Here is an 11,656-nt window from a genome sequence, read left to right as displayed (position 1 = left end):
ATGCCTAAAAAAAAAGGTGCATCCAAAGTAAGTCAGCTGTTCCTGAACCATTTGGAGCATCAGCATAGTATCTATATTTTTAAAGAATGGTCTCCGGCGGGCAAACATTTGCATGTTAAGGGGTTTGAAAGATGCTTTACGATACATGGTTGTGTTTTTAAAATGTTTTACAATACATGGTTGTTCTTAAAAGAAAAAAAATTGCCTTACTATATTGTTTTGTTTTTTTGTTTTTTTTAATATGCCTTATTATATATAACATGGTCATTTAAAAAATAAATAAATAAATACCCTGAATCAGGGTATTTGAGATGGTCAATTGTCATTGCTGCACTACTAATGTGAGAGATATGTGGTTTGTGTCAAATCTGTTGGCCCTCTAGGGGCCCCTGCTGGCTAAGGGGCCCCCAAGCAATCGCCTGCCTTGCCTAATGGCAAACTACACCTCTGGGTATGTTCATTCGTGCTGAAACCAGCCCATTGTTTGTCAGCGTGCAGCTGTGAAGATTCCTGCTCACCCGTCACCCATGAGGACAAACATCATGGAAAGCGTTTGAATGGATATAAAAATAAATAGTTTATTGAATTCATTCAGGTGGTGAAAAACAGCATTTGGCAAGCTCCCCGGTAAAGGCCTCATTTCTTCTTTTCGTCCTTCACATTTGGCCATTTCCTGGTTGCACGGCCGCCGCATCTTCAATGCCCCTGGCGTAAAGTCGCACCAGCTGCCCGTGAATCCTGATGGACGACAAGAACACGCTGAAACCTGACAGTAGACCACCAGTGGCAAACCACCACATTGACTGATTATATCTCCAGTTACTAATAAACATAAATTAACACATTTTAAATATATACTTCTTCTCATAAATATTTTAGTTTGTTTTTTTTATTTGATTAAATAATTACAATTAAATGAAGTGCAAATATTTTTTAAAGTCTTATTAAAATACATAATTTCATACAAAATTGATGACTTTACTCCTGAAATGAACAATTTTACATTCACATTGAACTTAAGTAATTACATTTAGTATGAAAGTAAAAATAAATTAATTAAAATTAATCATTGTATATACACATTTTTTAAATACTAAAAATGAAAAAAATGCATAAACATTTCATTAAATAATTATAATTAAATTAAGTCTAAAACAAAATTGTTTTTATTGAAATAAATATTACATTAACATTTTATTTTATTGCATAATCAAAATTAAAGTACGTATTCATTAAAACTTTATAGTTTACATACACATAATATTGAATGGTTCTAATTAAATCAAGTATCAAATCACTAATTATATTTTTTAAATAAAGTTTTACCTATACATTCTAATTTTCTTCAAAATAATTAGTTATTTACAATTTAATGAAGTAAAAATGGTATAAGAATGAACTATTTCATGAGTATTTCCACTGCCATTGTTGAATAGAAATGATTACTGGGCTGGCAGTGAATGAATTAAAATAATAGTTAATACATTTAGAGAGTGCTTTTCAAATAACTCAGACACTTAACAGTTTAAAATAACTAAAACAAATATACCATTAAAAACATTTGCCTCCACATCTGCCCCCCCCAATCTACAAATAAAAGGGCCCATCAATCAAGCAAACGTGGCCCTTGAGCGGCCAAATGTTTGGCATCACCTGCAGAGAATGTCGGTGAAGGGCAGAATCTCCCCGTCGCAGTTCCACACGGACTTGGTCGGCGCTTTGCTGCAGCAGACGCCGCAGAGGAGCCCGCACGTGGCTTTTGGAGCTTGCGCGCATTTGTTGGTCAGGTGCTGCTGAGATCCGTTCCTGCTTGCGTCCTCCTCGCATCCTCGCTTCTCCTCCTCCTCCTCTTCTGCGAGACTGGCTTCTTCCGCCTCCTTGTACACGTCCTCTTCGTCGCCAGAAGACACTGAGAAGCGAATTGCCTTCACACGGTGGACCTCCACAAACGGCAGGTCAAACTAACCACAAACAGGGAAAAAAATATCATATAGAAAACGTCTGTGCTTGACAGGTATGAATAATACTTTTTGTCACCTGGTCCTGTGAGCTGGTGTGCCTGTACAGATACTTGAGGAAGCCCAGCGGGTGCGAGTCCCAAACCAGGATGAGGTCGCCCGTCCCGTCGGCCAGGTGGGCCGACGGCGAGAGGCCCAGAGGACTTTTGGGACACGAGCACGACATGCAAGTCAGAGACACGCAGCGGAACCTGCCCTCCACCCGCACCCAGTCGCCTGAAGCGGAGGGACAAACAACTTTCACTTGCTAAAAGACTTTCAAATATAATCACCATTTCATCCATGCGTCCTTACAACAAACAGACAAAAAAATCCAAAGGAAAGTGTGTAGCGTGTTACCGTCTGAGTCATTGCTGATCTGGCTGAGGTGCGAGCTGCATAACGAGCTTGAATCTGAAGACTGGGGGAAAAGCCTCTCAGTGCTCCTGGAACACACATCGCACCTGCACACACACACACAGATAAAAACATAGACAAAAACATTCACACAAGTGACAGACAAAACACACAAACACATGAATTGACTTGTGCATACAAAATATCATGAAACACATTTTCTTTCTCATGTTTTTTTTTATTTAAACCATTACAATGAAATAAAGAATGTTATTATGTGACTGCTGCGGAGCAAAGCAGGCACATATTATTATTAGTGTTGTTCCGATACCGTTTTTTGGCTCCCGTACCGATTCCGATACCCAGCTTTGCAGTATCGGCCGATACCATACCGATACTTGAGATTTTTTTTTCCTCAACATGAAAAAGCTGTCCTGCCATTGGTTCAGAGCATTCAATAGGATATCTTAGATCGGCATGCAGTGAGCATGTCACATATCAGTGAATGTCGTGCACCAGCAAGACACAAGATGCTGCAACCAAAATCCTATATTAGCATTGGAATTAATGGTATCGGCATGTTACTTGTGAGTAGTCACCGATACCGATACTACTGTTTTAATGCAGTATCGGCACCTCTGCCGATACCAGTATCGGTATCGGAACAACACTAATTATTATCCTAGAAAACGGCGTTATTTTTTTTCTTTATTTGCCGGAATTTTTCAGACTAAATGTGTCCCGTACGGAAGTGTAGAGCTGCCAATGTGGAGTAAACATTTTTGACTGGCAAGTATGTTCGAACATATTCGCAAATATGTTCAAGCGTATCGAAATATGTTCGAACATACTTGCAAATATGTTTGAACATACTCAATTGCTGTGGTACTCAAGTGTGCAAGCGTAATAATACCCCATTGCATTATGGGGCGAAAAATGATGAACCTAGATAATGCACGGCAGACATAATAAAAAATCATAAAAGTTACGAATGAACACTGTTTTTTGTCTACTTAACTCATTCACTCCCAAAGACGTATTTACACGTTTTTAAGTTGTTGTTTTTTTTTTCATTAATGAAACAGATGAAGCACACTTTTTTTTTTTTTGTAATAACTACCATCGCTTTAAGCTTCCACTTCAGGTCAGAAACTGCATCAAAGCCTTCATACAAAAACTCTAGCAAGCAAAAACCTAAAAAACGTATAAATAAGTCTTTGGGAGTGAATGAGTTAATTTTCTAATGAGTTGGTAATGTGGCCCAAATGCCTAAAAAATTGGGTTTTGTTTTCACAAATAATATCCCGTGGCATTATTGGAAGGTATATTAACGTTGTAGCATGTAGCCTACCAGTACGTTCAAACATATTTGCGACTATGTTCACATGGACTAGCTAAGAGCTAAATAGCGGACGAGGGGAAAACACTGCGGGCTATAATGGCAGACGAGGAGCCAAAATGACGGACGGGACGTAACTGTTGTAAAGTCGAAATGCCTTAAGTCGAGTGTGCCTTAACTCGAGGACTCCCTATATTCTAATGAAAAAAACAAACAAAAAAACCTTCTCTTCTCATTTCTTTTCAAATCCTTTACCCTGAGAGGCAGCGCGTCTTGTCCCTGGGGCTGGAAAGCATCGGGTCTGCCGGCAGGAAGTCGACGACGCCCGCGTAGCTTCTGTTGCTCAGATACACCAACGCGCCTGCATGCACAAAACACGCGCACATCAGTCACACCCACTGACCTGTATATATGGCTGGATAGCCCATACGCTCCAATGCAAGTCACAGGGCGGCCATATTGTTACTCCCACCTCGCGAGCAGACGACTGTATAAACTATATGGTATACACATGAGACATATACAGCTCATGGGCAGTTAGTATCAGGCCGGAGGTGGAGTGCGGGGTTTGTGGCCACTATTTTACAGTTATAATTCTAAAATAAAAAAAAATACAAGTTTCATCCTGTAAACATCATTAAGCATATAATTTATTCAAGGCAAGTTGTAAAATGTCTGAAGTCCTCTTGTTTATGTTTAATACATTTTAAACACCATAAATCATGCCATTTCTACTAAGTACTGTCTCAAATGTTCGCCAATTTCAATATTAATGTAAAGGATCGTATGCCTAGAAAGTTAGAAACGTTGTTTGGGAGGAGCTTAATGGTGGCCTCACGACCTCAAGAAAGCTTTAGCATTGTTGCGACTTCCTGTGACGAGGTCATGCTTCTCAAGAAGGCGAAAAAGAATCTTAGACCGAGGTCTAAAATGCAGGCCATTCCGAAAGGTTTCACGTGGTGGGCTCCTACCGGCATAGTCGTATCTGAGCGGTCCCATCCAGCGCTTTTTTTCGCTCTGGGCCAGCACGTCCCCGTAGAAGCCGTAACCCACCAAGGACACAGAGTAGCGCACCAGAGTGCTGGCGTGATGCACCGAGCACACGTCCAAGGGCTGCGAGTCGCCTGCAGACATGACAACAAGACAATCTCGTTGTAGCCGCAATTCGATTTTCATCTGTGCAAATTGATTTGGTTAGTCCTGACCGGTGAAACAAAATCATTTGATCATTTTCCTTTGGTGACATCAAATCCTGTCAAAAAGTTACAGACATATACTTGTTTACACAGCCTCTTCCCTGAATTGACAATATGGAGTTTAAGGCGCTTAATTATGCTGTCATTTAAAAAAAATAAATAAATAAATGCCTTACTATATAACATGCTCGTTATTTGTTTTTTAAAGCCTTAATACATTGTTGATTTTATTTAAAAAAAAAAAAAAAAAACTCTATACATGGTCATAAAAAAAACACCTTACTATAAATGCATGTTTAAAAAAAATGCCTATATGGTTGTTTAAAAAAAAAAAAAAAAAAAAACAAAACAAAAAACGCCTTACTATACATGGTTGTTTAAAAAAAATGCTTTACTACTATTTAAAAAAAAAACAAAAAAAACACCTTACAATAAGGCCTTACAATGCTCAATAAAAGAAATAACGCATTACTATACACGGTCATTAAAAAAAATGCCTTGGACGTTTTTTTTTGTTGTTGTTTTTTTTAATGCCTTATTTGTTGTTTTTCTTCAAAAACAAAAAAGCGCCTTACTATATATGATAATTTAAAAAAAAAAAAAAAAAACAAAGAACGCCTTACTATACTGTCATTAAAAAAAACGCTTTTTTCATTCGTCGTTTTTCATCTTTTTTTTTTTTAAACGACCATGTATAGTATGCTTTTTTATGACCAAGTATAGTAATTTGTTTTAAAAAAAAAACAACGCAGCCGCTAAGCAAGTAGGCTGGCAAGAACAGTCGTTTCAAAGAGTTAAAGAGTTAAAATAGGCAAAAATGAGTGCACACGTTCATGCTGACAGCCTGAAGTTCCTACTCAACAATTTTTATTTTTATTTTTTTAACTCAAACGTGCTGTTTTAACCGGCAAAATCACTAATGTGGTTCTGGCGCCACTTCGTCTACTAATGTTTTTGAAGAAGAAAATACAGCTCGCTGTTATGCAGTTTCGACATTTTGTTGAAAAAAAAAAGTTAATTATCTAAAAATGAAAACTAATAGGTCATTCATTATTACGTGAAATGTTATTTTCTTTTGTCTATTCAAAATTGTTCTTTCACTCCGCCACTGTCTACCCTTATGGAGAGGAAAAGTGGAAAAGTTTTTTTTTTTTGTCTTTCTTTACCGGTGATGATGTGCAAAGTTGAAGTGACAGGATCAATCACTCCCACCGTGGCATAGCACACGCAGTCAGTGGAGCCTACGAGAAAAATAAATATATAAATTAAATATATAAATAAATTTAATAGATAGAAAGAAAAAATGAAGACAGAAAAAAAGAAAAAAAAAGAAAGAAAGAAAGAAAGAAAGAAATGACACAGTGAGCGCGTGACGGCCTTTGGTTGTTTGGCGCCGACCTGCCGGGATGATGCCGATGTGGAGCGGACACGCTTGCAACGCAACAGACGGCTCGTTCTCGCACAGGCCCGCCTCCTGTTGCGTGCGACCAATCACGCCGTGCAGCACCTCGCTGAACATGCCGTCGCCGCCCACGCACACCACGCTGTCGCACACACACACACAAATTGTTGAGTGGGAACTCCAAAGTTACTTTCGTTTCCAAAAATTAACAGAGGAAGACCAAAGAGGAGGTGACGTCACTTGTAGTCCGTCGGTGAAGTCGGGGTCCTTTTTATTTTCGATTTGGCAAGTGGAATTTGCGAGTTCAAGGGGGCATTCCCATACACACTTCCTGGTTTGAACTCGGAAAAGTCCCACTTCCGGCCATCCTCGAATGCAGCATTAGCCCTGACTGTGTCGTGCAGAAGTGACATCATCTAGCGGCAGCTACTAAAAAGTGCCACCAGATAGCGTCACTTGGCTGTGACAATCGTGCTTGCGGCTGAATGGGTTCCCCACAGCCCAAAACCTGATACTAGGTAACAATTCTCTTTCAAAATAAAATAAAACAAATCCTCAATAGCAATTCAAGCCACAAAATGCCTTTCGAAGTGGCAACTTGGCAAATAAAGGTTGGAAAGCGAGAGCATTCAAGTTTCGATGTTAGTTAGCATCGAACTTTGGAAGAATTGCACTTACTGTAATTCAAAGTCTGTGGACTGTTGTACAGTTAACTGTGTTTGATTTCTGGATGCTTGTTTTTACTACGTTACTGCTGAATTTTTTACGAGACAATACTTTCACCATGCTTGTTTGAATACAAGATGCATGCAAGAAAATACTGCACAAAATTCAAAAGAAATAATAAGTAAAACTAAACTACAACAAAACATTTAAACAAAAAAAAAAAAAAAAACACAACAACCTAAAACTAATAAAAACTTACCAAACCTGTTCTGAAAAATAATAATAATAAAAAAAACATAATAAAATAAAAATAAAACAAAATGAAGAAGAAATTTAAAAAAAAATAACTATAATGAAAATTCCAAAACTATAATAACCTTGACGTACCCATCGAAGCCGGTGAGATCTTTCTTGAGGAGGTGGTCTCGGGCTTGGTTGGCTCGCTCTGTTACTAAATATAAAAATTAAGAACGATATCAGAATAGAAATACCATAATACATGATATTAAAATCATCCATCCATCGCAAATGTTTGGCCATTTTTTCATCAAAAAATCCCAACTGTTCCTTTAATATTTTTTTACGTTTAAAAACATTTGCATGTTTTGCACCCAAAAACAAATGATTGTCCTCATCGTAATTGCAATTATGACCAAATTAATTGTACTGAATGTTTTCTTCATAATGGAGCAGCGTTAGTCGTAAGCGAGCTGGCTCATTTTCCGACCGATAACGTGACAACTGATTCCCGCCAGCTCAAAGAGAGGAGCAGCCAGCGAGTCGTAGATGTGCCGTCCTTTCTTCTTCCCTCCGAAAGGATTGATAAACACCAACAATCTGCTCGGACGCAAAGGACCTGAAAGACAAATCGGCATGACGATGATGATGATGATGATGATGATGACGACGTCTCATTTTCAAGCATACATACAGAAACCCTTTGACATGATGCGACGCCTTCTTACAATGAGTTTTGAGGGCAGCTCGCAAATGTTTGGTCCACTGGTCCCTCAGGACCCGACTGGGACAACTGAACTGGGTCTGACCCAGTCGCCATAGCAACCCTCTGGCGCTCCCGCTGCTCACGCGCTTCACGTAGAACACTGGGATGAGAAAGGAAATGAAAACGATTGAATGTGACATCAGAACAGTTACATGCTCTTCCACTAGATGGCGGAATAATCGCGTTTTATTCAACCAAACATTTCACAAGGGTTGACAGGCATTGAGCGGATAAACAAGTCAACCATCTTTTGACAACTCACCAGTGAAGTCCTTGTCGGATTCGTTGACCGACTTGCGAGGAAGGACGCTAACTCGCCCCTCCTCCACGCCGACGACATCCGCCAGCGACACCGAAACTGAAAACCAAAGAAAAGCGGTTGTCGTGAAACACGAGAAAGTCAACCATCCACTCAATGATCTGCTTTTTTTTTTTTTTTTCCCCCATTCGAGGTCACAAAGACGACACCGAGTTCATTTGGTCGCCACCACTTAGCTTAGCATGAAAAGTCAAAAGTGATTCTGTGGTGATGAGAGAGATATATAAAAAGTCTACACACCCCTTTGTGATATAAAACGTGAAAAAAAAAAGATCAAAATAAACACTATAACCTGTACAAATCAATAAATAGTTTCAAGAAGGGAAGTAAAATTAACAACTGAGTAAGGTTATTTTAGTTAATTAATGAAAAACAAACTAAAATTCAAAACATTTTGTTAAAATAAAAACAAAAATGCTTTTTAAAACTAACAAACGACATTTTATGTTTACAAAACGAACTGAAACTAACTATAATTATAGCAAAAATGTCCTCCGTTTTAGTCTTTGCTAATTAATTTAATGCATGAGCCTTTGGGGATGATTTTAATATTTATTTTGATATTAACCAGAATAAGGACATTTGAAAGTGTCACACAGAAGCGACGTCATCTATCAGCAGCCAAAAGAAAAGCACTTTCAGATGACATCGCTCCATGCTATTTTTTTTTTTTAATATTGCGCAAAAGTAATAGAATTTTTTTTTAAACTAAAACTAATACTGAAACTAACTTAAACTAAACTAACCAACTAACCAAAACCAAACCCTATAACCTGCGCAAATTAATAACAAATATTTAAAATTATAAAATTAACTGAGCAAGGTTATATTAGTTAACTAGAATTAACGAAAAACAAACTAAAATTCAAAAAAATTTTTGAAACAAAATAAAATAAAAACGAAAATATTAAAGAACTAAAACTACATTTTATGTTTATAAAACTAACTATAACTAACTATAATTATAGCAAAAATGTCCTTTGTTCGAGTCTTTGGTAATTAATTTAATGTATGAGCTTTTGGGGATGAGTTTAAGATTTTGATATTAACTCATTTGCTCCCAATAACGTGTAAATACGTTTTTTATTTTATATTTTAAGTGTCTCAAAAACGTATTTATATGTTGTTTTTTTTGTTTTTTGTTTTTTAATGCTAGAGCATACAGAAGGCAGAATGCAGCCTCTCATCTGCAAAGAACTGTTGAAGAAATGGTAGTTATTACACAAACGGCCAGCAGGTGAAAATGGTTGGGAGTGAAAGAGTTAATCATAATAAGAAAGCATCGTCATCGAGCATCAGCCAATTGAAAAGCACCTTTAGATGACGTCGCTCACATGCTATTTTTTTTTAATATTGTGCACAAGTAATACACATTTTTTAAACTAACACTAATACTGAAACTAACTCAAACTAAACCAAAACTAAGCATTTATTAAATAAGTAAAACTAATAAAAACTAACAGAACCACCCTGAAAACTAATTAACACTAACTAAATTTAAAAAACAAAACTCAAAACGAAATACAAACTAACTAAAATGAAAAATTCCAAAACGATATCTGTGCGAGTGATTGATGTGATTGCAAAAGTGTGCACACCCTCCATTCAAGCTCATGTTGAGTTTCCCCCACAATGATCACACCAAACTTTCAGGCCAGCGCTGACAGCACGTTGTACACCTGACACCACAGTTAGATCATCTGTCACAGGTGAGCTTGCAAATGCCGTTGAACCGGTTGCGCGTTTTTTCCGCTCTTCCTCCAAGTGCGCGCTTTTACCGACAACCTTTCATCTGCTCACAATGACAACATTGACACCACATGTTGTGGTTCACAACTTGTAAGTGCGCTCGCTGTCATGGAAGCTTGTTGCTGCTTTTTGCACCTCCAGTTTTTTTTTTTTTTCTAAACTTAATATGTCATCTGAAAGGAGAAATGGCGGCCATTTCTGTGGACTATTTTTAAACCAGATGTTGAAAACACAAGTGCGCTTTTATAGCAATTGCAGAAAGACTTCATTGTGACTTCATGTTTATTATTTCTTGTTTCAGTTTGATTTGTTAACTGTATGATGCTTGGGATGTTTGTTTTTTTTAATCATGGAAATACTGGATCCTCTCTGTGAGAAATGTTATACAAACAAAACTAACTTCCAAACATAACTGGAATTGCAACCTTCATTATGTAGTTACTAGAAATATTTCCATTACAGTATTACTGTAATAGTATTTCTGCACGCCCTCTTTGTCGTGTGTTGTGCTTATGCCTCCATTCTGCACTAAGATTATTACTTCTTTTTTTTTTAATGTATCCACTTTTTTTTAATGCAACTCTAAAACCAAATTTCTCAACTGCAAAAGTCACAAAATTCAGTCTACACCCACACCCAAAACTTCCCGCAGTTTTCGACAACTAACCTCAGTCAGAAGATCTCTCACGATATTTCATTTACATAAATTGCATTTTGCGTGTGAAGTGGAGAAAAAAAAGCGCATCAATTTGTTGAAGTCAAACAGTACACGCTTTTGTTATGGACGATTTTAGAACACGAGAAGTTGGATCGTGGATGTACGCGATGAAATGCGAAGATGCGACGTACGTACTTGTTTCGTCCTGCCGGTTCTTCTTCTCATCTACTCGGGTCCAGTTGAAGGTCCAGCCGGTGAGCGCGGCTCGGTAGCGCCTGTTGCCGAGCCACAAGCTCGACTCCATCCGGGCTTACAACTTTGCGAGCTTCCCCGACGATGGCGAGCTCCAAGCAGGAGCAGCTGGCGTGTGCACACGCTGAACCAATGGCGGGGGGCGGTGCTGCTTGTTTTTGTTGATTTAGAAGCAGCCCGCGTGTAAGAGGAATGCGGATTGGCTGTTGATGGCCTAGTTATTTGAATACGGACATAAGGCCGCTGGGAAAATTTGTATTTCATTTTGAAAACGAGATGGGAAACAAGTAGTACGAATGTACGTGTACAATTGTTTATATTGATGATAAAATAACTTATCTTTTCGATTTTTTTTAAACATCTACGATGTTTATATTTGGTATGTCTGAGTTGAAAATTTACCAATTATTTCATTATTATTGACAAAGATTCAAACCAATTGTATAATTGATACTATTGAATAAAAACTTTACAAGTACATTTACAGATACCAAATTTAAGAAAAACGGCTAAACGCTACAATTTAAATTTTATTAAATAGTAAATAGAATACGTGTTTATTGTAGTAGTGATAACTTAATATAATTGTCAAAGAAATTATGCTTAAACTAAATAAACATTTCAATGGAATTTTTCATTATTTTTTTGGTTTATTACATGAATAACCAATTTTAGGGAAGAAACTGCTAAATACTGTATATACAACCTTATAAAATAG

General features: G+C 37.5%; 1 protein-coding gene across 2 annotated transcripts; it reads right to left on the bottom strand.

The window, feature by feature from the left end:
* Positions 1 to 558: 558 nt before the first annotated feature.
* On the bottom strand, positions 559 to 11,079 carry LOC144014279 (ceramide kinase). Of its 2 annotated transcripts, XM_077513995.1 has the most exons (13): positions 10,882 to 11,079; positions 8,223 to 8,318; positions 7,923 to 8,060; positions 7,685 to 7,813; positions 7,345 to 7,408; positions 6,288 to 6,433; positions 6,056 to 6,130; positions 4,665 to 4,817; positions 3,949 to 4,054; positions 2,358 to 2,461; positions 2,038 to 2,234; positions 1,654 to 1,961; positions 559 to 738 (listed from the first exon to the last, which is right to left on the bottom strand). In XM_077513995.1, the coding sequence occupies exons 1-13, from the start codon at positions 10,988 to 10,990 to the stop codon at positions 657 to 659; spliced, it is 1,707 nt and encodes a 568-aa protein (XP_077370121.1). In that variant the 5' UTR covers positions 10,991 to 11,079; the 3' UTR covers positions 559 to 656. The 2 variants fall into 2 exon arrangements, with proteins under 2 accessions (XP_077370121.1, XP_077370122.1); XM_077513996.1 differs by lacking the exons at positions 8,223 to 8,318; positions 10,882 to 11,079 and having other exon boundaries at positions 7,889 to 8,048.
* Between the last annotated feature and the right edge of the window lie 577 nt (positions 11,080 to 11,656).

Source organism: Festucalex cinctus, chromosome 2, assembly GCF_051991245.1.
Source record: "Festucalex cinctus isolate MCC-2025b chromosome 2, RoL_Fcin_1.0, whole genome shotgun sequence".
NCBI classification, from domain to species: domain Eukaryota; kingdom Metazoa; phylum Chordata; class Actinopteri; order Syngnathiformes; family Syngnathidae; genus Festucalex; species Festucalex cinctus.
Note: the sequence above shows the minus strand (reverse complement) of the source record. Positions and strands in the feature narration are given on the sequence as shown.